General features: G+C 36.2%; 2 protein-coding genes across 2 annotated transcripts; both read left to right on the top strand.

The window, feature by feature from the left end:
- The first annotated feature begins 5,077 nt into the window (after nucleotides 1–5,077).
- pi15b (peptidase inhibitor 15b) lies at nucleotides 5,078–9,493 on the top strand. The gene is made up of 6 exons (XM_055202016.2): nucleotides 5,078–5,510; nucleotides 5,935–6,228; nucleotides 7,725–7,843; nucleotides 8,093–8,225; nucleotides 8,312–8,427; nucleotides 8,562–9,493. The coding sequence occupies exons 1-6, from the start codon at nucleotides 5,502–5,504 to the stop codon at nucleotides 8,695–8,697; spliced, it is 807 nt and encodes a 268-aa protein (XP_055057991.2). The 5' UTR covers nucleotides 5,078–5,501; the 3' UTR covers nucleotides 8,698–9,493.
- Nucleotides 9,494–11,160: 1,667 nt separating this feature from the next.
- Nucleotides 11,161–26,254, top strand: crispld1b (cysteine-rich secretory protein LCCL domain containing 1b). Its single transcript, XM_055203932.2, has 15 exons — nucleotides 11,161–11,357; nucleotides 11,691–11,993; nucleotides 17,745–17,863; nucleotides 18,137–18,269; nucleotides 18,374–18,489; nucleotides 18,583–18,683; nucleotides 19,632–19,802; nucleotides 21,168–21,228; nucleotides 21,311–21,377; nucleotides 21,528–21,658; nucleotides 21,743–21,786; nucleotides 21,865–21,937; nucleotides 22,042–22,111; nucleotides 25,165–25,298; nucleotides 25,640–26,254. The coding sequence occupies exons 2-15, from the start codon at nucleotides 11,736–11,738 to the stop codon at nucleotides 25,689–25,691; spliced, it is 1,530 nt and encodes a 509-aa protein (XP_055059907.2). The 5' UTR covers nucleotides 11,161–11,357; nucleotides 11,691–11,735; the 3' UTR covers nucleotides 25,692–26,254.
- The last annotated feature ends 489 nt before the right edge of the window (nucleotides 26,255–26,743 follow it).

Genomic DNA, 26,743 nt, shown 5'->3' with positions numbered 1-26,743 from the left:
AAAGAGCGCATTAGTAATATGCGCCTACAAACGGGAGGACAACACGGGTTTGCTTATCACATAGTACATGAATGTGCTGCAGCACAAAAATGCTTTTAAATATGAAAGATTAAAGGATTGAATGTAAAAGATTATTATTGAGTTTCTTGGACATAAATGAGGACTAATTATGAGACGTTAGAAGGCGCAAAGAGATGCTTCACATGTAGCCTGGTAAGTAAATAAATGCTTTGATTTAAACAAATGCATCTGTTTTTAAGTGTTTTTTTAATGCTACCTCACGGATTTATTGTATTGACTCTGTACCTGCGGATATGAGGAACATTTTTAGGAAATGCTTAAAAAAAACTCTTTGCTAAAAAAACGCTGTCCAAAGTGCTGAAACGTGAGGAGAGCCGTTTGTGAATTCTTTATCTCCTGTTTGTTACAAATAAAGTATTTTTAGAGTACAAACCTTATCTTACATACTTGTAAATTATTTTTTGATGATATTGGATAGCCATACATTTAAAGCAATTACAAGCCTGCTTTTTTACTTCCATGACTAAAAGAAAACGGGTTTTAATAAAAAATAACAATTTCAATACAAGTGAGAAACAACACAATTATTTAACATTAATCTTAAACTGGGGATCTTCTTCCTCTGCTTAGTTTTTCAGTTTATAAAGTCCGTCATCTAAATAGGGATTAGACATAGAGCCAGCGCAACTTGCTTTTAAAGGGGATGAGAGCTGTGACTCTCATTGGTTTACTGCACGTATCGCCCAAAATACTCCCATTACAATAGGACCAACCCTTTTCGACCATGCGCTCGGCGCACAAACCATTTTTCCTGTCGTTAAATTAGCAAAAGTGGATTCGGACACGCCCATTTAGACGTTGCGCTGTGCGCTTTAGACAATGCGCTTAGATCGTTAAAATAGGGCCCACAGTCTTTTAAGATGTAGCCTAAAACTTGAACTCCATACACTACGCCAAATAAGGGTATATGAAATATACAGTATGTGCAACTTTAAAAATGTATGCTGCTTGACTTTAATAGTGTGTAAATATTTTATATAAATGTCTTATATGTTTTTAAATAAGAGAAAATAATTGAACACATTTTATTTATTGTGCTTTTACATGTGGTTTTGAGATGGTTTGGGGTCAGGGGTAGATTTAGGGCTTGTCTTAGGGTTTAGAGTGTAACTACATTCAGATACCTTAATTACACCTTAATACTACACATGTACACAAGTTACATTGTATAGTTTTTCTTATGTAAATACACAGTAGTTAAAGACGCCTAATATAAAGTGGGACTATTTTATACCATAAAATATGTTCTAAATGTAGAACATCCCTTCTGTTTTTTTAAACAATGAAAAAAATGAATTTGTTTTTTGCACACTTTGGTTGTGTTAACCTGGATAACAGTTTGCAAATCATCTACTGTATATGTGTTATACAACTCCATTATTTCAGTTGTACAATCATTGTTAGCATTAACAAATGCCTGTTCCAACGTATCTAACAATTCTCTCTGAACAAGATATAAATGTATTTTGGATGATCAAGGAAAATATAATTCGATTGTATTCATATTACAATGTATTCATATTACATATTACACTCATTTATTCCTATGGCAATAACCCAATTAAATAAGGTGTAGGGGGCTGTACGATTAATTTTTTAATGCTTATTTTATTTATATATGACCCTGTGCAATATACTTTTTATTTTTTTTTTATTTTACTTATTTATTGATGGGTTGGATAAATAGCCCTGTAGATGTCTGTTTAAATGTTTGGTTGTGGATTATGTGTCGTCATGCCTGTACTGTACAACAAATTGCCCTTCGGGGACATTAAAGTTTCTAACTAACTAACTAACATGAGACATATTTCTTCTATGCAAATTAAGGCGGGCCGTAGGGGCAATTTTTACTCATACATGAATTGCTCGTCTTCAAAAAAATCTTTCAGCAGTAATTCCTACATGAAATGAAAACTTGGGGTCTTGGCTTTAAATGTGTATACTTTTTACTTTTCGAATGTATTGTAACAGGAAATAATTAACCATCAAAGACACTCTGACACAATGTGACAACCAACCCCATCACGGGGTTGGTTGTCACAGGGTATGGGGTTGGTTGTCCCTATAGAGGTTCAATAGGATTTCAGTGATAAATTGGGATCTGAAAAGATAATGTGTAACCTTTAGTTTTTTAAGCTAGAAACTACAAATAAGTTTTAATATGAATAGCACCCCTATGATAGTTGTTATCAATGCCCATTATGTTTAAACAATGGGATTAAAGTGGGTGATGATCAGTTACTTGAATTGTCTACAGTGTTGAGAAATAAAATGAAATAATTTTTAGTGCTAAAACCTTTTTATTATTATTTCATTATGTAAGTTGCCTAACAGCAAACAAAAACAAACAAACAGACAAACAGTCTTAAAAGGTCTACATGTCCAATATTCACATGTGACAACCAACCCCAACTGACTTCTTGACAAACATGCTAAGCTAGCTGCCACATGGCTTTAACTTGATAGCTAAATGATGACTCAAAATAAAGCTACTACTTTGGGCTTTTAAATGATTATGTTTTGTTTTTGAATTACTAATATCCTATAAGATCTCAACAGAAAAACAAAACCAACATGAAAAAAAACTCTGACCCATGAAAAAAAATTGTCTCCTAACCTCGATGTTTTGTGTCTGCTCAGTAAAATTTCAAGTGCAAATGAGTAAGCTATCAAAGGCTAACAGATTGATATCAAAATTGTACCACAGCGCCATGTAATGTGTCTGGAATAAGCAATGTGACAACCAACCCGTGAGACAACCAGCCCCGGTCTCCCCTAATACAATAAAGACTCCTGATACTAATAAAGAGCCAAATTCATTTCAATCCTTGTATGGTCATAGCATATGGTCATAATATTTCAATAATCATAAAGCTATTGACCTGCCAGCTGTCCAGGAGATTTCCAAATTGGAACATTTTCATATTTAGTCAAAACAGATGACCGAATGTTGTTATGGAGCACAAGTATGCAGTGTATAAATCAAAGTGTATTTGAAGTGCATGTTTGTACTGTAAGGTTTAAAATACTTAAAGGGACACTTCACCCATTTGCATTAAGCTTTGTATAGTTGGGTGATTCTCACGAAAACTTGGTTTTAAAAATGTCAAGCATGAAAATGTAAAAATTGCTTAAATTTACTTTTTTCCCACCAGACATTGAAAAACAAAGTCTGGAGTAAATGGGAACATTAATTTAAAAACTTTTACTTATCATTTAACACTTTTTGTAACATAATTAAAAAACTTAGTCCTAAAAAATCTCATTACCGCAACAGTCAGAAAACATCAAGACTGACATATTTTCAAAATGACATGACAAACCTGAAAGAACATAATTTGGAGATTCTGCACATGCATTTAAAATCAAAGTATTATGCTTCTATTAATTAAATTAACATTTAATAAGCATCTGTTGCAGTAATGATAATCATTCAATGGTAAGCATTCTGACAGGACAATATTTCAAATTAACTGTAAAAAAAAATGATCTTACCTGGTAGCCATCTTGAAATAACTGCTGGTCCATGTGCTTGGTCACTCAAAATCAAACTTTATTAAAATTCTGTATGTGTGCTTAAACTGTTCTCAAAAAGTGTTGTGGAGGATGAGAACATCAGGCATGGACACATAATTTTTCTAATTTCTCTTCATTATTATTATACATGAATATTCAGTAAATATTTTTCAGCAGAAAATGAGATAAAATTTACAATTATAAATTCTTATGTTGAAATCACACATTGTGCAAGGTAGAACACAGTATTGTGTTAATTCTGATGCTTTTTAATGTTACTATATTACACATTTTAAAGCTAAAATCATTAGTGCCGTGGTGTTTCAATGGTTTCATGAGAATCACCCAGTTAGAACCCCAGTCATGTTTTTGAATGGGTATGCATCATTTCCTAAGTTGCCGCTCAGACAGGAGAAATACAGATTTCAGTGTAGCACTTCCTTCTTTCAATGATGTAAAAATCATCATTTTGCGTCATTGAAAGCAGGAAGTCCACTATCTTTGTTAAGGGGGTGAGACATCAAACACCCCTTTTCTCGGTCAAATAGGCACCAAATACGAAATGTATGTTACATTTCGACTACAAATATGACGCACTTTCAATAAAGATTAATGTTTCTACGGGTGAAATGCTCCTTTAATCAACTTTAGTAAATCACATTGTGTATCTTTTTTTTTAAATTACACAATAACTTTTAAATATTTCAGGACATAAATGTAACAGAGCTGTGCACTGACGTGAATGAAATTTGTTAATTTTCTATACTGTCTCTAGGCAGTCTTTTTTATTACTGCAGAGTACAAAGATTAAACATCAAGCAAGGAGGCAAGCAAGTTCATTTTTAGGAATATAAATAAAGGTTATACATAGAAACCATTGGCTTTGGTGAACTGTCCCCTTGATTATAAGTTTGTCATTTGAATATTTGAACTGGGACAGTACCTTCTAAACAGAACCTATGGTAATGAAGCAGTTTGTCTGACTATGACCTGCCAATTTGTAAGAACATCAATGGGTGGAGCACACAACTGCTAAGCAAGAATATAAAGGGTTTGGCAGAGCTCCTCATTTCACTATATACCCACATTTACTAAACTGTACCAGTATCAGGCCAAAATACAGAAAAGGTTTGCTGAAGCTCAGTCAGTGTCAAATGCAAACTGAAAGCCCGAATGGTTCTTTTCATTAAGAGTACAACATAAATGCAAAAGTGGACTAAAATCTATCAGGTTCCAGATGAGGTTTAAATCATTATATTGATCCCTTTTATTCATGTGGTTTCTCCAACGCTCATTTAACATAATCCACTTTCCAGATTTCCATTATTTCTCAATGACTATGAAATATGTGAGTGATGCTACAACAGCAAAGGTAAGAAAGAAATTTTAGCACCCCAATATATTCCTAAGCATTGACTGAGCATTAAAAATGGTCAAAAATTAACACCAACCAGCTATTTACTTTCAACAGTGTTTCCCAAAAAACCTGCATCTTCACAGATGAGAAGAAGAGGGGAGGGAAATTAAAGGAGAGTGGGGTCATAAGTTTCCACTTGCCAAAGAAAACAATATGCTTTTGAAGAGCTTCTTAGCTTAGCTCCACACACACACATGCTGGCAAACCTGCATTTTTGGACTCAAACACTGAACAAGTACATTTGAATAATGAATTAGACAAGAGAAACTAACACAAAAACTGTATCTCTCTGACTGACTATGACTTTTATGACTACATTGGCTACGCTGACAAAGGTTTATTATTCTCAGAGTGACAGGGCATAAAGCAGAGCTAAGCACCTTGTGCTTGCCTCCTGCATCCCAGTATAAAAGCCAGAGGCAGCTGTGGACGGATGGAAGATCTTCATCACAGAAGTTACTGAGCTCATGTTTCAGCACAAACAAGCATGTTAAAGGTAAGGTCTTACAACAATACTGCTTAAATAATTGTAATACTTCACAATAAGGTTGTATTAGTAAACATTACTGTATGCATTAACTAACATAACCAAACATGTATTAATTCTTGTTAATGATAGATGGTGTCGATACAGTTGTTTATGATAGTTCATGATGCATAACAATATTATTTCAACTTAAAATTTCACTTTAGCTTCACTTCAGGAGAAAATTTTTAGTTGATGTAATTGCAAATTGAAGTTATTTAAGTTGATCCAACTCTTCACTTTTCACAGTAAAGTAACATAATATGCTAATGCATTAACTAACTGTTAACAAATACAACCTTGTTGTAAAGTGTTACAATAATAATAATACATTTACCCACAATTTTATTTCATATTTTATTTATAATGTTACTTTATTTTTGTATATTTGCAGATAAAAATAGAAAATAGTCACCAAAGAAGGATGAAGAAAAACGTTTTTACCGACTTGTTGCTTTTACTCGTGGCTAGTGATGCAGGCGCGTGGACTGTCAAAAATAAGACTGATAGCCTTGCTGGAGCCAATATCACTATTAATAAAACCAAATTGGAGGAAAACGGGTTGGCATCCTTACCCAAATCAAGGCAAAAACGCTACATTTCGCAGCATGACATGATGGCTATTCTGGACTACCACAACATGGTCCGAGCAAATGTTTTTCCACCTGCCGCCAACATGGAGTACATGGTAAGTATCACTCATTACTTTCCTCTTAACGTCTCAATGTGCATCACAGTATACTGTATGAAGGGTTTGGTTCCAAAACGAGTTTTTTTTTGTTAACACATGTTTATTATTATTTTATCTTTTTTTATTGTGCTACTTAGCTGTGTTTTTTTTTAGCTATGAAGGCTGAAGTTTGATTGATATTAATTGGAATGCACAATTTTTGAAAAATGTTTAAAACGGAGTTATCTCGTTTTGGAACCAAACTCTTCAGATATAGCCAACAAAACACATGCCAAAACTGTAATCGATTAGACTGATGCATATAAATCATTACACAGCTCCACCTGCTGGATGCAATTAACTATCATAGCAGCTTTTAACTGGGTAAACACATTGCCTTACAAGGGTAAACAGTGCGCATGCAACATTTATGACACGCAATGAATAAAATGTTGCAGAGTTACTGTCTGAAGTTGAAACCTTGTTTTGGGAAAAGCATGTGTGCAGTTCCAGATTGCTTATGGACTTTTGGAGACTTGTTTATGGACTTATACAGTGTAAGGATTTTTAATGCTTACTGAGTTAAAGGAATATTCCATTTTCTTGGAGGAAAAATCCGGATGGTTTGCTCACCACCATGTCATCCAGGGTGTTGATGTCTTTCTTTGTTCAGTCGAGAAGAAGTTGTGTTTTTTGAGGAGAACATTGCAGGATGGACTTTAATAGACACCAACAATTAACACTTAACTCTACACGTAACAGTTTTTTTCAACGGAGTTTCAAAGGACTATAAACGATCCCAAACGAAGCATAAGTGTCTTATCTAGCAAAACGATTGTCGTTTTTGACAAGAAAAATAACAAATAAACACTTTTGGAGCACAACTTCTCGTCTAGATCTGGCCGTGATGCGCCAGGTGACCCCACGCAATACGTCATGACGTCAAGAGGTCACAGAAGACGAACGCGAAACTCCGCCCCAGTGTTTACAAGTGCGTTGAAAGATGACCGTTCCTAAGTTGTTGTATGTCAATTGATACTAGTAATTAATGTCTTTGTGTCAGTTTATTGCTTAAAATGGTCCGCAAATGTGCGTTTTATATATGTAACACGTGACCTCCCTACGTCACTACGCATTTACGTTAGGTCGCGCTGGACCGGACCTAGACGAAAAGTTGTGGTCCATTTTTCTTGTCAAAAATGACAATTGTTTCGCTAGATAAGACCCTTATGCCTCGTTTGGGATTGTTTATAGTCCTTTGAAACTCCGTTGAAAAAAACTGTTACGTGTTGAGTTAAGTGTTAATTGTTGGTGTCTATTAAAGTCCATTAAAATGAGAAAAATCCTGCAATGTTTTTCCTCAAAAAACATAATTTCTTCTCGACTGAACAAAGAAAGACATCAACATTTTGGATGACATGGTGGTGAGTAAATTATCTGGATTTTTCTTTTAAGAAAATTGAATATTCCTTTAATCATCATAATAAGATTTTTCATAATTTCATCTGTTATAGGTTTGGGATGAGGGCCTGGCCAGGTCAGCAGAAGCTTGGGCAGCAACCTGTATTTGGGAACATGGACCTTCATATCTTCTCCAATATATAGGTCAAAACCTCTCAGTTCGAACCGGCAAGTAGGTATCGCTGTACTTTGAGGACAACACTTTTATCCAATTTATAGAGGAACCACATAGGTCTTTTACTGTTTTTTCTTTATTACCTCAAAAAGAATAGTGTTCATTTAAGACCTCAAATGTCACTATCAAATTGCAATCGTTGAATGAGGTTCAAGGCAATGGGCCAGACCAGAAATTTGTGTTTTGGATGGCATACTGTAGGCTATTCTGTAGATTTTTTTCTCAAACTCTGTCTGTTCTTGCCAGTTACCATTCCATCATTCAGCTGGTTAAACCGTGGTATGATGAAGTCAAAGATTATGCATTTCCATACCCACGTGACTGCAATCCCCAGTGCCCCATGCGCTGTTATGGACCCATGTGCACACATTACACACAAGTGAGTTTGGTTACGAGTCATGATTCAGATTAAGCAAACATTCAGACCCCTTCCCTCAGATGTCTATCTCTTTCTAAATATTACAGATGGTGTGGGGATCAACAAACAGAGTTGGATGTGCCATTCAAACCTGTTACAATATGGTTGTGTGGGGCTCTGTGTGGAGGGAGGCAATATACTTGGTCTGCAATTATTCACCAAAGTTAGTCACTGTATTAGTGTTTAGTGCAACTCCACTTTAATCTCTTTAGTCTTATAAATGTCACCAGTAGGTGCTATTCATCTGGCTTAAAACTCTTTTTTTATGTTAGGTTTTAAAAGCATCATATTTTTCAGGGGCAACTGGATTGGTGAAGCACCTTATAGAGTTGGTGTACCGTGCTCAGCCTGTCCTCCAAGCTATGGGGGTTCATGCAGCAACAACATGTGCTTTCCTGCCATCAACTCAAACTTTATGTATTGGTTTAAGTAAGCTGGTATGTTATAATAACTTACTGTATAGTATATATGTGCATTTTGTTCTGAATATGTCTGTCTTTTTGTACATGATGATGTAGATTCCAGATGGTGCTAATGTTACATTACTGTTCTAGGTTCACCAGTAATATTAATGCTCACGAACAGGTTAACAAATCTGTGCTGATCACCATGAGATAAGAACAATTTTGTTTTGTTTGGTGTATTTATTTACTTGTTTGTTACAGTTCTTTACCATCAAGGGTTTCAAAGGTGCTAAATAACATATTTGAAGGTGTGTGTTTTAGCGGCATCTAGCGGCGAGATTGCGAATAGCAACAAACCTTCAGAGGCAGCATTCCAAGGCAGGAAGGCATTATAAATGTGCAATGTTTATAAACCTTTATAAATATCCTCAGAAAATCGGAACGGTACATTTATTCAAAGTCAGGTTCAAGGTGCTTGTAATGATATACTGTATTTGAATGTATTTTCAAAAATATTTTGATAAGCTTGTAAAGTTCTCATTTGTGTTATATATATGTGTTTTACATGGTACCATGATTAAATGGTTCATGATGATGATTTACTAAAAGTATTGAACATTTCTAGCAAATGGTAGCAATATTGTTTTGTTCTTTATTTTTATTATTTTAATAAAAGACATGTAAATCATATTCCTCTTTAAAAAAAAATCTCCCTAACTTAAACAGGATAGCTCACATTGCTTTGAGACAATGTGCAATTTTATAGGTTAACTGCTTCCAACGCTTGTGTGCTATAAATATATCAATAAAGAAGTATTTTCTATGTTTTGGACTATGATTGCGTATATATGTGAAAAGAAATGCACTGAAAACAAAAATTGTTTGAGATCTTTAAATGTAGTTATTATTTAGCATTGTTTGATTAGTTATTTCAGATGTTGTTACGAAACAATGATTGCATTATAATCATATAGCATCCAGATAGTAGTACAGTAAGTGTGATACAATATGGTACTAGGGGGTGTAGCCTAAATACGTTCACAACTGACTCTTTCTTTTCCTAACATTTGTTTTAAGAAAGGTTTTCGAAGATAAAATTATGCCATTGTGTCTTATTTTTAATATTTTAAACACCATTTTTTTTTTATAGTTTTCTTAATCTGTTCATTTGGTCGGACAGCTTCACCTTCTGCCATTTTACAAGTTTGAGATACCAAAACATACATTTATATTATTAAAAAATACTAAAAATGCATTTATATGTTTAATAGTAAACGAATATGTTTAAAGTGACATGTCAAAAATGCCTCAAGTTATTTTAAAATAAAATAATGCCCCTGGACACAAAAATATGCATGTCAAGTCTGCATAATTTCAAGCTGTGGTACGTGTATCAGATTTCATAGAGTTAAGATAATCTGAAAATATTTATAATCACTGTGAAAGACTAACATGCACAGAAAACATTCTCAGCACTTATGTATGTTGATCAGGCTGAAACATGAGAAAAAGTAAATCAATTGTATGTTTGCTCAGGAAATAACAACAGACCATTGTTTTGTAATTATACAAACCATCAGTATCTAAGGGGAAAGAAACTGAAAGACCTCTCCTCTTACCACCACCAATTAACAAACTGAAACTACAGGTCAAAACAACTGCATACATTAAGTGTGCATTTATGCATGTATGCTGCAAGTTCTCTACATATTCAGGCTTCAATCAAATAATTGTGACATCTAAATAAAGCCTTTACCTCATGCACTAACTTTTGAATAGAAACAATTTTAGAAATAATATCTACACATCTAAATGCAAGCGTAGATATCCATTTTTACTGAGTTATTATTACATTTCTTGTTAAAGCAGTTTTGAAGTTAAAGTTCATGGAGTTGAAACTTTTTATCCACCCAGTATAGAAAACGCTTGAAAACACTGCCATCTAGTGTTTGCCTATGTTATTTGAAGTACGTTGTAGGTATTTTCTTCACTGTACACTGTAAAAATCAACACAAATTTTTATGTTACTTTAACTTAAAAAAATAGTTAAACAATTTCAAATTAAATTTATAAGTTATGTCAACTTTTTTAACACAAAACTTAAAATAGTGGTTTACTCTTATTCAAAATCATACCCGGTCCCCCAGAAGGTTCTAAGGGTTTCCCATAAAATTACAAAAGATAAAAGACAAAGCAAAAAGTGTTAAGGTCTACTGTGTATAGCCAATTATTTAAGTTTATAAGCATTTACTGTTTTAATAATATCGCATTTACTATTGATCTAACACAGTTTAAATGTTTCTTTATAAAAAAAATATTGATATATATTGTTTTGTTAAGGGGTCCCTTCATCATATGTCGGGGTCCCTGCCATCATAAAGTTTGAATACCCCTGGTCTTGTTGTATGCAGTGGGCTTTAGGAATGGGCGTGGTTTACGAAGTCACGCCTCACTGAACTAAAATCTTCAGTATAAATATGAAAGCGACCCAACAAATGTAACATTTGAATGCACGTTATGTTACCGCGTAAAAATACTAATTATGACTCGTTATTTGAACTTCAAAAGGATATTTATAAGCCGATTAACATAAATAAATGTGTTTGAAGTCATTTTAAATTAATGTGATATTGTTTCAGTAACTCAGTAACACCGGACCTTGATCCACGCGCGGAACCGAGGACAGCAGGTAAACCGCATCATGTGTTTAATGTAAAGACAACGTTTTAATCTTATTGAAATACATAATCTATAAGATATACTCAGATGCAAGACTTGAAAGATGTTTGCGGTTAGTTTTAATGCAGGACACGAGCGTATGAAATATAGCATGTGTGTGGCAAAGGCATATACAGAAGACAAGTGGGAAACTATCAGCATAGCTGTAAAGATGCTGAGACAGCAGTTTTTATTCAGTCAAACTTTGCGCAGACTTTCATTCTAATCTACAAATGAAACTTTATGCATTAAAACGTATGTAAATATATTTTCTAGACCTGAAACAAATGCTTTGATTTCACAGGGAAAAGGAGAAACACTGCTTGGATTTTGTAACAGAAAGTACAGCATGAGTTGTGGACGTGAGGATTTCCTCAGTGGCTTTGTGCTGCTTCTGATCATACAAACTGTGGTCTCCATGGTGGTTCCCAATGCCACCCATTTGGAAGCTGTGCTGGGAAAATACATGGATAAGGATGAAGCATGGTGGCAATCCAAATCAAGAGGCAAGAGAGCAATTTCACAGAGTGATATGCAGCTTATACTTGACCTACATAATAAACTAAGGGGTCAGGTGTACCCCCCTGCCTCAAACATGGAATACATGGTAAGAAAGATCTCATGATAAATCATCTTACTTATACCTTTACTTATACATTTAAGCTTGCATACTATAGTTTGTAATCAAATGTTATTGTAAAATAAAGAAGATTGCATTGTTCAGAAAATCACACAATGATCTTCCAAAAAATTGGGGATCAGACTTGGTTTGAACTTATCTGAGACATATAAGTATAACAATTAAAGGTTAATACAAATTAAATATTTGTAAAGTATTATTTGAACAATGGCACCTTGTTGAAAATTTGCCAAGAAATTGGTGTTTTGAAAAGTTTTTATATGCAAAATGATTCACAGAAAAGTAAAAACAGAGTAAAAATTGTGAGATGTATGAAGAGCTTTGTTAATCACACCATTATGCACTGAATAAAATGATTCATTGAATTTAATAAAAAATTTTAAGGTAAGTGGTTGCAATCAATTTATTTAAAGGTGTAGTGTGTAATTTTTTTTAAGGATCTCTTGACAGAAATGCAAAGTAATATACAAAGCTATATTATGTGGGGTGTATAAAGACCTTTTTATAATGAACCATTATGTTTTTATTACCTTAGAATGAGACGTTTTTATCTACATACACCGAGGGTCCCCTTACGTGGAAGTCGCAATTTTGTGCCGCCATGTTTCTACAGAAGCCCTTAATGGACAAACTTTTTTTACTTAATTGTCTCCGTCAATTACATTTTTTTGGTGGTGGCTACCATAGCTTCTCTATGCGTTTCAAAGGCGAGGGAAGAGCAGTGGACTGAGCCATTGGTTGCAATCCGCAACCTCACCACTAGATGCCGCTAAAATTTACACACTGCACCTTTAAGCTACATTTAAACAAAAGTTTTATATTTTATTTTACGTTACTAATCTTTTTTGTTTAAATGTAGCTTAAAGAGTAACTAAACCCTAATACAACTTTTTTTAGTTAATGATCTGTAAGAATGATGGTTTATTAGTGCTGTTCATTGATTTTAGTAAGTTTTTTGACATTTGGATATAAAGTGTTTCAATACTATAATATATGGTGTAAAAACGTCTGAGTGCTGCCCTCTTCAGGTTGAACGGTAGGTACTGCAGTTAAATTTTCCTATTGGATGTTGGGTCCAAAAAGTAACTCGTGACGTAAGCAGGTTCAAGCTCACCACGCCCTTGTTACGATCTCACCACACACTTGGTACGAGCTTAGTTCATCCCCTCTATCTCCGTTGGGATCTGCCCACTTTTCTTGCATTTTTCAAATATTGCCAGTGGGTGGAGTCAGGCTCTGACGAGGGGTTTAGTTACGCTTTAAATAAATTGTTTGCAACCACTTACCTTAAAAAATTGATTAAATTCAATGATTTATTTTTTTCAGTGTGCATGCAGTTTTGCATTATAATAATAAAGGCATCCTCAGCATACAGTAGATGCATTCGAAAACACTGAACTACAGTCAGGTCTGTGGTCTACAACAAACAGTTTAGTACATTAGGGATGCCAAAATGCAGCTTCTCATTCCCACATGCTGTGGCTCACCTACTGTACATGGCACATGGCCAAACCTCTTATTTGATCCTTCACCAAATATGACCTGATGCTTCTAAGAACTTTCAGTGGTTGCAGCTTCCTGCAATGGCACTGGCAACAATGAAGACAAATGTTGACTTAGCCTTCAGATAAAAAAAATAAAGAGCACAGTGAAGAGTTTTGGCTTCCTTCTTGCCTTAATGCAATAAACAACACATTTTTACTTTTAGTTCTCAGGTCCGGCTTTAATGCACAGCTAAACAGTGAATTAATTATCTGGCAGTGCATGTGAATTATTACATATGACTGACGCTCGCAATCAGCTGTAAAAGAACTGTTTGAAAACATTCTTCTTGGTAAATTACATTTGAGCTGATAACATCTGTGACGCTCTGGGACTCTGTCAAACCACAGCAGAACCCTGTATCCCACAGCAAAGTTTAACAGAATGTGACTTTGTGTGGGCACAGGTAGGGGAGGAGACGTCTCTGCGCTCCTCTGGGTAATTACTCTGAAAAGAAAGTGAAGTCAGTCACAAAGGATGCAAATCTCTTTGGAATGCACCCAGATGGTTGCAATAGCAAATTAGGCATCACAACATTTAAATAATGTCAAGACGTGTCTCAGAGGTCACATAGCTGAGATGCAAAAGCCCCTAAATGCAACCTATGTCAAAAATGAGTTAATGATATTGACCGAATGCTCTCTGCACGTATTATACATTCAAATAAGGCATTTTAATTACTGACTAATAACCTTTTCAAGTGAAGTTGTTGAACCTAAACATAAGAGCCTGATGCTAATTTACAAGAAAAAATGCCAGATGCACTTAAAGGGTTTTACATTTCTACACTTTTAGACTTAGAACATAAAGCTATGGTAAACATTTTTGTCTTTACATGGTTCTGTGCCTGCAGTGGTCGTGCCATTCAAATACACAGACTTTATACAACTTGTATTTAACGTCATCGCTGTAATCACTAAGAATACATCATTTGTGGCTTCCATGTAAAGATTCATATGGAAATTATTTCGGGTGACTCGCTGCAGTATGTAAAAGTGAATGAAGAATAGTATTTGTCGAGGACCATCCGAGTGGAATGTACCTTAGCTCTGCACACATGGAACAGATTAGCACAGGGCAGCAAACTACGCATATGTAATTTTAAATTAGCCTGCCCTGTACAGAAACAGCAAAAAGCTTAGATTTTGCAGTTAAAGTACACTTTGCATTAAAGTACACTAAGCTTATTCTTTTTTACCAAACACTTTTAACTCCCTAGGTAAAACTTTGGAGATCCTAAACACAGTTTTAATATAGGTCTTTTGTCACAAGCTAGTGAAACATAAATCTTTATGGTTTTTAACTTCAAGTGGCCCAGGTTTATATCTGTATCAATCTATTGGTCAGTACTAAACAACCATGCATTGACGCACATACTGCAGGCAAGGCCAGTTTCAACCATTTGCCAAAAAATTTATCAAAATCTTTTTTTATTTGAGGCATAGGTCATCTAAAATGTTAATACTTTCATTAAAGTTACAATGAAATGAAAATTTTGGGGGGAATACTGTGGTATTTTTTTTACAAATTACTTGTGAGCGTCATTATTTTTAAAAAATCATGTACCTTCATAATCATTAAAGAGCACCTACCCAGATAGCCACTGGATGCTGTAACGGAAGAGGACCGCAACCGCTAAACGATAGAACCGGACTCGTTCCTGAGTCCAAACCACTGATCTATATAAATGACTGGATTGCGCATGACGTCACAACTGTGAAGCCACCGCGCCGCCATGTTGGTATACCCAAACATACTATTAAATCAATGGACGTTATCAGATTTTAATGGTAAAACATCACTTTACTAGTCTTCGTTTTTATATCTGAAGTTACCCTGCACATTATTACAACACAAACGTCCTACGCATGTACATAGTTATTTACTGAAAGTTGTACATTTTAGTTTTTAATCAGTTATTATACATTCATCTTCATTACAGTATCAGATCAGCAGACAGACCGCAACATATTTAGTATTAATGATGTACGTGCTCATTCTGAAATCTAAATAAATAATCATACTTTGTACCGTATGTGCATGCAATAATTTGCTGGTTTTATGTTATCTAAACTTACAAGTTACCTAAACTTATTTAGAGAAATAACGCTGACCGTGTAGCTGAATGTCAAACAAAACTTTATTTATACCCGTGTCATTAACAGAACGCAGCAGACACATTCGCCTTAACGTTTTTTTATAAATCCATTTTCCTGCCCGATTAAAACATAAACATTGCAAATAACACCAGAATTAACAATTGATTTACATACACATATCCTAAAAATAATCTTGCATGACTGATATGCTGTAAAGCGGGTGAATTTAAAACATGATTTTGAATGGAAGTCAATAACGCCGTCTGCTGTTGGGTATACCAAGATGGCGGCTCGAACTCTGCGCTGGCTTCACCGCACACTGTTACGTTAAGCCAGTGCTTCTCAAATAGTGGGGCGGGACCCCCAGGGGGGGCTCGAAGCGACACCAGGGGGGGCGCACGAGACCCCGGGGAAAATACTTTTTCAGGAAGTGATTTTTTTGCACCGTCACTTAAAGACATTACACCCCAATCATGCTGATAAGCCGCTTGAGTTTTTTATTATCATTTATTGATTATATTTAATTTAATTTTTCAGTATCAAATGGTCAAAAAATATTATACTTTAAATAAGGATTTATTTTTTTTATTTCAGGCAAATTGATGGATTTTAAGTCTTTTCTGTTACAGACTAAAAAACAATGTTAATAAAGTTATTCTTTGTTGTAAGTTGATCGATATTTCTTATTTTGTGTTTTCTTTAATGTTAATAAGGAAACAATGTTTTGCAGATGTGTAATTTTATGACAGAAAATAATTGAGAAGCACTGCGTAAAGCGTTCTATGCGCAATCCAGTCTTTAATATAGATCAGTGGTCCAAACGCACATCGGGCCGAAGCCGTTTCTGGTCTGTTTTCAGGGGTTGTTGCAGATATGTGCCAGCGCCGATCGAGCACCGCCTGATCATCAGTATCGGCCAGATTCGTATTGCAGATCTAGACCAAATCAGTGCCAGACACAGCTAATGTTTTTCGGTTACCTTTGGGAAAGTGATCTGGGCCAGATCTGTAAAATATGATATAAATACTGAACTGATGGCAGTTAGATGTGTAAGCTGAAACCTCGGCACAGATCTGGTTCACAATCAGAAAACGTCTCTAAGATAGAAACGGAGGCAAGGGGCTTAAAACGGATCTGGGCCAAATGTAATTGCTATCTGGGTATTGTCTGATTCACATTTTTACATTTCCTTTGATGTGTGTGTATTAGTACATGTTAACGATATGCAAAAGGTACAAACCCCAAAATAAACTTTGATGCGAGTTATCGTCTCCAACCTAAATCTTTTTTTTTGGACTACAACAAACACACGGATTGTAGGCAACAGTTTACTTCCTGGGATTGGTGAAGTAGACGAGACCGACATTATCATAATTCCTCCCGCTTGGACTCACAGCCTGTAAGTTAACTGCTGTTAGCAACCGAATCTTTCAAACATGGTAAGGAGCGTCACATTTCCGGCTGACATCAGAGATATTCAGGCCAATCACAACGTACAGATTAGCCGGCCAATCAGGGACACAGAGCTTTTCAAATCTGTGTGTTTTTCAGGAAGAGAGTGAAATCTGGACAACACGAACACATTGTATTATAACAAATACACAAAATAACATTGTTTTAGCAATGAAATAGGTGCTCTTTTTATCAAAAACGGTAATCAACTCCCCTCCTCGAAACAATCTTTTACTTCCGGTCATGAGGAATGACTTGAAGGGAGGGGGGGCAGGAAATAGACAGAAGCAATTAGCAATTCACCACAAGACCCAACTTTCAATGATTCAATCAGTTTTCGTTGGACGAATTTAAGTCCTTCCCTCCAATTTTTTCTCATTTCGAATGTACACTCTACGATTGGGAAATAAGACAATATTGCTCCGTTTCGTTATGACTTTAATTTTTTTTTACTTTTAGTAAAGATATGGCTGCTATAGAGCACAGTGGTGGGATTTTGGAAAGATCAATCCCATTCAGAATAATAGTATGATTCACCTCGCAAAGTTTGTGGTTTAAATGTCGCTGGAAACAAACGAAGGCGGTCTCTAATAACACTGATAAAGTCATCTCTGTACTGTGACAGGTGTGGGACACTGAACTGGAGAGGAGCGCTGAACAATGGGCACACACCTGTCTATGGGAACATGGACCCTCTCACCTACTTACCCGCATTGGCCAGAATCTGGGAGCTCACTGGGGAAGGTATTGTAAAATTGAAAAACTGACTTAGGACTGTTTAAACAATTAACCCTTAAGAGGGATCTTTAATAACGCAGCTAAAGTCATTTTACTGTTTTCTAATATCATCCTACATAATGTAAAGAACATTCTGTGAAAATAATATATACAAGTGATATCTTTAATATTGACTAAGTGATTGATCAGTAGTTTATGAGATTTTAGCACAGGATTTATAAATTCCTACATGTATACAATGTTTGGTTACTGTTTTGTTTTTAATGTTATCGTCAATAGAGACAGGCCACCAACCTTTCATGTCCAAGCCTGGTATGATGAGGTGCGAGATTTCAGCTACCCCTATCCACAAGAATGTGATCCTTACTGCCCCTACAGATGCTCTGGACCTGTCTGCACACATTACACACAGGTAAAACCACATTCAATCACCGGCTCAACAAGACTCAAGAGAAAAGAGTATCAGTGTGTGTTGTGCTCTTAAAGTCAGCTGGCGATTTTACGATGTGTTCACAGCTTGTCTGGGCCACAAGCAATAAAATTGGTTGCGCCATCAACGTGTGCTACAACATGAATGTATGGGGCATGATATGGGCCAAAGCTGTGTACCTGGTCTGCAATTACTCTCCTCCGTAAGAAAGCGAGTTTTGTTTAAACATATGGAATAAGCCCTGATCGTAAACAAGCTATATTTTTAACTTTTGTATTACGCCATTTGTTTTCAGAGGTAACTGGTGGGGACATGCGCCGTATAAGCACGGGTCCCCGTGTTCTGCCTGTCCTCCCAGCTATGGTGGCGGTTGCAGAAACAACCTCTGTTATAAAGGTAACAGATATGACATAGTTAGTTTATTGCTTGCTTTTTCAAATATATAAATATATTCATTTTGTTAAAATGTTAAATATTAAGTCTAAAGGGGGTCGCACACCGGATGAGAAGCGCCGCGTCCCGCTAGAATCTAAAAACAGAACACATTATTTTCTATGAATGTACACACACCGGCGGTGGCTGTCGCCGTCTGTCCGCTGTGTCTCTGGATACTGTTTAAATCCCTGTTGCACCACTCATTGTTGATACATCCCTCTATCATCTGTGTGCGTGCACGTAAGCGCTGGAGCGCGCTGCGACGCTTCGATAGCATTTAGCTTAGCCCCATTCATTCAATGAGTGACCAAACACATCAACTTTTTCCTATTTAAGACGAGTAAATATACGAGCAAGTTTGGTGGTACAAAATAAAACGTAGCGCTTTTCTAAGCGGATTTAAAAGAGGAGCTACATTTTATGGCGTAATAACACTTTTGGGAGTACTTCGACTCGGCGCAGTAACACCCTCCCTCTCCCATTATGAGAGTGAGAAGGGGAGCGGACTTTTCAGGCGAGTCGAAGTACTCCCAAAAGTGCTATTACACCATAAAATATAGTTCCTTTTTTAAATCCGCTTAGAAAAGCGCTACGTTTTATTTTGTACCACCAAACTTGCTCGTATAACTACTCGTCTTAAATAGGAAAAACGTTGATGTGTTTGGTCACTTCTAACTTTATCTCTAAATTGTATCATTGAATGAATGGGGCTAAGCTAAATGCTATCGAAGCGTCGCAGCGCGCTCCAGCGCTTACGTGCACGCACACAGATGATAGAGGGATGTATCAACAATTCTTAGTTAAGGTAATAACATATTTTAATATTGAAAATGAGTAGACTATTCCTTTAAGGGCTGAATTTAGCTCCAGGTTTGTTTGAAAAGCTAAATAAATTCGTACTCTCATCAGATGACGGCAGTCACATGCATTACACCCCTGAGACAGAGGAAAATAACTATATCGAGCCAGAACCTGAACCAGTCCGAAGCCATGGCTCTCATCACAGTGATCAGTCCATCCCGACAACATCTGCCACTGAGAACACTGAGAAGAATGATGTCATCAGTACTTCACAGATGTGTAAGATTAAATCTCATTGACTTTATGGGTTAACATCAGTGGTGGCTCGTGAATGCTCACCGAGGGACGCTAATTCAAAATAAGGGTTCAGAGTATCATGTGTGTTGCTTGGGTTTTCAAAATATGTGTTTGTTGCGTCATGTGAACCCTGTGCATCACTTTTTTTTTAATCAAAATAAGTGCCTGCTGCGCATGCGTCAAAACCGTTTAGGATAAAAGAGATGCAGAATACACGCAAGACACTCCCTTAACAGTAAACTCTGATTACGCGTGAGATTATGCGATTATTTGGCAAACGCGAGCATCTCTTTTTAACATAAACCCTTTAGACGCGTCTGCAGCTTGCACTTATTTTGACAAGACACATGATGGACCCAAGATCTCTTGATGCGCAGAACACATATTTTGAAATTACGAACTACACACATGACGGGCTACATACATGTTGTGACGAACTTCGCATCGAGCGCCCTCAAAAAAAGAAGTCACCGTCCGCCACCGGTTAACATTATGAGCTATTAAGAGACCAAGCTTTTAGCACCGACTGTTATTTTGAAAAAGATGATACCTGATCTATTTGTCAATATCAACATCAGTGGATATGCTGGAGTAATAATGCACTGCAAAAAATTATTTTCAAGAAAAAATTCTTAGTATTTTTGTCTTGTTTTCAGTAAAAATATCTAAAGATTCTTAAATTAAGATGCTTTTTTATGATGAGCAAAATGACCCAAGAAAATAAGTTTAGTTTTTGGACCAGAAATATCAAATTTGAGTGATTTTGTGCATAAAACCAGCAGAAAATCTTGAAAATTTTTCTTAAACACTAAATTCAAGAAAAATTTGCTTACCCCATTGGCAGATTTTTTGCTCGTTTTATGCACAAATTACTTAAATTTGATATTTTTGGTCTAAAAACCATAAAAGAGTCTAAAACAGCAAAAGTTATGTCAAGAACAGTTTAATTGCATCTGAAATAGGTGAGAACAATCAGTAACGGAACAAAGGAAACAGAAACATAAAATAAAAGTCTAAAAGGAGTACTATTTAATTTCAAATGATGGATAAAAATATAATTTGTTACCTTGTCTTTCAAAACCGAGCTAAAGTTTTTTTTGTGGTTATTGTTTTCTTCTTAAAATCATCCTGCATAATGTAAAATATATTCTGTAAAAATATAACCTTGATATTCTTAATATTATCAAAGGTAAGGTCATGTCAAAGATTGAAATCAATGTAAAATAATCACAAATTACTATGAGACTGGATTTCACAGACATGGATCACATATTCTTGAATTTAAATGGAATAATTAAACAAAAAGAATGATATTGATGACAACACTATATTTGCTCTTTTCTAAAGCTCAGCAAGTAGCATGTGATACTAAATTACGTGATCAGTGCAAAGGAACTACTTGCAACAGGTAAAAATGTGTTCATTTTCACTTTAAATGTAGTTGGTTTACAATACTCGGAATCATTCATGACTTATAAATCCTTAAACAGATACGAGTGTCCACCAGGCTGCTTGTACAACTATGGGAACGTGTTTGGATCAGGTTTTTATGACATGGTAGGTAAATACATTGTTACTGCATATTCACTACATAACAATCCTGTGATGCTTTGCACTTTAATTGATCTAGTCATGCATTTTAAGACGGTCGTACTGTAATATGGATGGAAACTCTGTGCTTGTTATCTCACATTAATGTTTTTCCAGCAATCTAGTATCTGTGGCAGTGCCTTGCATGCTGGAATAATAGATGATGATGGGGGCTGGTTGGATATCACCAGGGTGGGCAGAAGGCAACGCTTCTCCAAGTCTTTCAAAAATGGAGTTCAGACTCTGGCGTAAGTCCCAAACTGCCCGTGTTTCATACCGCTAGTGACGGACGCAGCACTGCTCTCACTTTTTATTGTCATTTCATTCCTCAGCAAAAATCAGAGTGCCAATGCCTTCACAGTGTCAAACGTCCCAGGTCAGTGCGAGCGTATCTGATCATGCTTGTTAAAGTTGCAGCACAGAAATTTAATAAGAAATGTTTTGTGACTTTCAGTGAAGGCAATTAATTGCGATACCACCGTGGCCCAGTTCTGTCCTTTCAAAAAACCAGTCCGGCACTGTCCCAGGTAAACTTACGTTATACAGAATTTATCTTGAGTTTTGAAATTAAATAAATAAATACATATTTTTTTTATTGTAACAGCAGCTAACAATGTATTTTTTGTCTCAGGCTGTATTGTCCTCGTAACTGTTTGTATGACAGCTACGTCCGAGTAACTGGAACCCGCTATTATTCAGATGTAAGTATATGCTCGTAGCTTTACCTTGCAATGTATGGTCATTGGTCTAATACTAGTATTATAAAGTTACTGGTCTTAAAGTTGCATTTAAAGTCTGCTTTATCAAAACAATAGATTTTTACCACAAGTCAAGTTTATAAAATTCTTCAAATACCTACCTATTTTATAGCTGTACACTATTACAGTATGTCAACAGGGTTCATATTTGTGTCTATTTTAATTTCACCAAGAGAAATAGTGATTGCGTTTACATGCACAGTCTTATGCCGATTATGCTTAATTAACTGATAACACGTGGGGTCATGTAAACGCGTAAAACGGTTTTCTTTAATCGGGGAAAGCCCATAAACGGCGTAAGCAAAACCGATCGGCACAGGTAGTTTTTTGCTCATTACCCCGATTTCGCGTGGCATGTAAACACCTTAACCGGTTTTCTCACGGTTTTGTCCATGTGCGCATGTCTCCGCGTGTGAAAGATAAACGTCAGAAGCGGAAGTAAGCGCAAAGTAACGCATAAAAGTCTCTGCTCTACTAAAGCAGTTGGCAGAGAAACTGTAAAAATAAAAACTGGTGTTATATTTACAGGTTCTTTAAACACAAAAAGAGATATATACAATTTAGCTTAAGACAGATATGCCGTCAGCTTTTTGATCGACTATTATCTACTATAGGTGATGACGTCACTATCTGCGAGAAACCTGACAAATCTACAAGTCCCATGTAAACGGAGTTTTTTATAATAAGCAGTTTTTTTATAGTTATCCGCTTATTCTGTGCATGTAAATGTACTCGCTGATAAGGTGCACACACATAATGAGAATCTTGATAGATTTTCTTCTCTCAAATCTTAAACATGCTCACACTACAAGATTTGAAAATCATGACGCATCACACATTACAAGATATTGGTGCCATGAGCAAAACCCTTTACGCCACCTCATGGGGAAGCGGCTGTAAACGCATCAAGATTTTTACACATTTATTATTATTTTAATGTTTACATTTGCTATCTAGTACGCTAGCAGCTATCTACACTCACTCAGTATGTTTAACACCAAGGCGATTTCTTCTTCACTCTTGTTTATGAGGTCATAGAGGTCAACAATTGTGATACGTTTTCACGGACGTGATATTTAGGCAGTCATGTTGTTTCCACATTATCCAGTTTCCACATCTCCACTATTAGGGTGACCATACGTGCCATTCTTCCCGGACGCGTCCTGGCCAGAATTTCTGTGCGTCTTCCAGAAGTCGTTTTTTTTACCGCATACGCCATTCAGTTTTAAAACATAAGACATACATTTGTAGTTTCATTTCCTACCTTAAAATGTAACGGTTGCTTTTCTGTAATAATAATTATCCTCTATGACGTATTGACAAATACGACTTCCGAAAGACCCACCCGAAATCCTGCCCAGGACGCGTCAGGGAAGAATGGCACGTATGGTCACCCTATTCACTATCTACCGGACACATACAAAAGCTTGTTTTATGGTCGCTATTTCAAATTCACCTCCATTCTCATTGGCTATTGTGAACTTACGATAATCCAATTTAGAATCCGATATATAGGACATGTTTGATGTTTGATGCAGGCATGCAGCCATATTTTGTTTTTAAGCATATCGGGAGGTGGACATGATTTCCCCTTGGATTCTCAAGACAGAAAAATTGGGATAATTTGGACTGAAAATCCTGTAGTGTGACCCTACATATTACAATTCAACCCAGTATCACGAAATTACGTACGTATAGTCATGTAAATTTGTGAGTCTTTTCCATGACACTGACATTGCATTTTTGCGTGAACATGTCCCGTATTTCTGTTTACGTGTTACTGTCACTTATTTTTTTCTCAACTGTTTTAGGGTTAGATTTACATAAAATGACATCCTTACCCAAACCCAACTCTAACCCTAATGCGAGGCGACAATGGTTTAAAAATCATAATATATAAGAAAAATCATGAATAAAAGGTATAAACCAATGCTTAAAGTGTCATCCTAACGCAAACACCAAATCTAACCCTAAACCGAAGCGTCAATGGTTTGAAAATAGGACAGTTGAGTAACAAATACGTGACTATAGTCCCTTTCACACATACAGTCTTTACTGGTAATTTAATGGTAAATTGCCGTTAACATGTCATGTGTGAACAGAACCTTTCCGGTAAATCAGTGCTCCCAATTTACCAGTAAGACAGGTTGTAAGATTACCAGTAATTTACCGGTAAGCGCTGTGTGTGAACGAAAATTATAGGATTACCGGCATTTAGAACGGACGACGTCAGACCGTGCTGACAGCTTCGGGCCAATCATAGCGTTTTAATACAGATGACGCGTTTACCCCCGCACTGTTTACGGACGTTTCCACACACATGCTGCTTGAAAGTTGAGCACACCTGAAGTTTACGTCCACATTTCTTCACCAAAGTTGTTTAAAACAGCTTACTGCCGAATTGCCGACGTCCTTAGCACGCCCTCTGTGAAGCCTAACGTGCAAACAGTACTGTTGTTAAAAACGCATTTTCGGTTTGACGTCGTCTCATTCAATGTTGTTTGGTCATGAGCAACTTCGCGACTGTTTACCACAGACGTGAAAACAACAAAATACGGACCGTGGTTATGAACGACGAGGATTGTTTACAAATACAACACTGAGCTTGCCGCGTGCTACAGGTACTTCCGCTTTCTCAACGAATTTACCGGTATTTTGATACTGATGTGTGAATGATGTCTTACTGGTAAAATAACGGAACGCCACTGCGTGTGTGAACAGCACTTTTTTGTATTTACTGGTAAATTAATTCTGGTAAATTCATGGTAATTTACCAGAATTACTGTGTGAAAGAGGCTAATGACACGCAAAAAGGCAGAAAAACGTGTCAGTGTCACGGAAAAGACTCACAAATTTATGTGACTATAGGTACATGATTTTGTGATACAGGGTTGTACAATTACATAAACTAAGAAGTCATCGTTCCCTTGTGAACTTATAATTGAATTCCAGCAGAAAACTAGGATCTTTTTCCTTTGTGATTTTCATTGAAACAGGACTCCAGTATATGCAGGGCAGCCATTCATGCCGGGGTGATCCGGAGTGACTCTGGAGGTTATCTGGATGTCATGCCTGTGGACAAGAGGAGACAATACAAGGGCTCCTACCAGAATGGAATCACTACAGAGAGGTAATTTGTGCTGGGTCAACTTTTACATTACTGCGGCTGGGTAATGGGTAGTTTGCTGGTTAATGCTGGGAAGTCACTTGACTAATTATCCCATATCCATATCACATGACCTCAGTGGATAACCTAATTGTTTTATTTACTGTGTGGCCGAACCAGAATTTTATAGATTTGAGCAATTTTAATAAAGACCACCAAGACTGTTTGGTTTTATGTTGCGTAACTTTACAGTGCGTCAAGGGTATCGCAAGCTTCTTATGGGCGATTAATAAATCAAATAGCATTTAAATGTCTTTCCGTCCTGCTGGAACTGTATTAATATTGGCCATTACTCTTCCATTTAGCCTCCAGAATCCCACAGGAGGTAAAGCGTTCAGAGTGTTTGCGGTCATTTGAAACCATCCTTCAAGGACAGATGCAAAGAAATAGAGCTCTTGGTAATGTAGCAGCCGGTTATTATCGCGCATTTGGTCAGTGCTGTCACGAAAAATCCCCTGAACAGGAAAACGGCATCGACTTTGACACCATCTGGTCGATGTTTCTTATTTGTCTGCCTGTACATGTCATGTATATACAAGTTGTAAATATGGTTGATTTTATAACACTAAAAATATTCATGTTTTTATGAAAGATATATGTTGTCTTGCTTTTTGCAATGCTTTTTTTTCTGCATGCAAGCATAAGTGTACACGTATACACATGTAACATGTAGAAACGGCCATATATTATAGTTAAAAAGTTTTTATTTTTGTAAACGTATTTTTATCAGCTTATTGCTGTTTTGCTCTTTATATTTGTTCAGAATTTGATACTGTACCAACCTGGCAGGCCAGGAAATCATTTAGTGCTTGAGAAGAATTTGAAAAATGTACCACAAAAGCTATATGGGAGAGCAGAGAGACATTGTTTTTGGGTTATTTATTATTATGCAATATAAAATAAATATATGCTATCATTTAGACTGATTTAGTAATCGTTTTTTCTGTTAAAAAATGATTTGTATTGTGCTACGACTTTATTCTAAACAAAAGGTAAACTTCCAACGATCTTGATTTGTATTGAAAGATTTCACAATGGTCCCAACACAATGCCCAGTTTTAATGTTTAAGAGATTTGAATTTGTGTGATTGTTGGCAACAGAAAGGCTGTAAGGTTATTTCAACTCTGGAAAGCACTCTGCACCTTGAAGAACAAAAAAGCCAACACGCCTCATGTTAAAACACTCAGCTTCAGCTGGCAGTGCACAGACGCCGCAGACAAAGAGGCACATTGTGTGTATGTGAGTGTGTGATGATTATAATCTCACTTCCTGGAGTGCATTTCCTCCATGTGAGGCACAGATGTGGTCGAGTGTTAATAGCGAAACTCTCTGTCGATCACCTTGACCTTTCTCATTTCCCGTCTGGCCTCTCGGATGCCTCTGTTTAGCCACTTGATCCCAAGATCAT

Source organism: Misgurnus anguillicaudatus, chromosome 2 (genome assembly GCF_027580225.2).
Source record: "Misgurnus anguillicaudatus chromosome 2, ASM2758022v2, whole genome shotgun sequence".
Classification (NCBI taxonomy): domain Eukaryota; kingdom Metazoa; phylum Chordata; class Actinopteri; order Cypriniformes; family Cobitidae; genus Misgurnus; species Misgurnus anguillicaudatus.
This window is presented reverse-complemented; position numbering and strand designations above follow the sequence as displayed.

Bases quoted from the DNA above. Each gene is read 5' to 3' on its own strand.
- crispld1b (XM_055203932.2), top strand. From the start codon at position 11,736: ATGAGTTGTGGACGTGAGGATTTCCTCAGTGGCTTTGTGCTGCTTCTG. The intron at 18,684-19,631 runs GTAACAGATATG...TACTCTCATCAG, and splicing joins AAACAACCTCTGTTATAAAG to ATGACGGCAGTCACATGCAT. The intron at 22,112-25,164 runs GTAAGTATATGC...TCATTGAAACAG, and splicing joins GAACCCGCTATTATTCAGAT to GACTCCAGTATATGCAGGGC.
- pi15b (XM_055202016.2), top strand. The intron at 7,844-8,092 runs GTAGGTATCGCT...TGTTCTTGCCAG, and splicing joins CTCTCAGTTCGAACCGGCAA to TTACCATTCCATCATTCAGC. The intron at 8,428-8,561 runs GTTAGTCACTGT...CATATTTTTCAG, and splicing joins GTCTGCAATTATTCACCAAA to GGGCAACTGGATTGGTGAAG.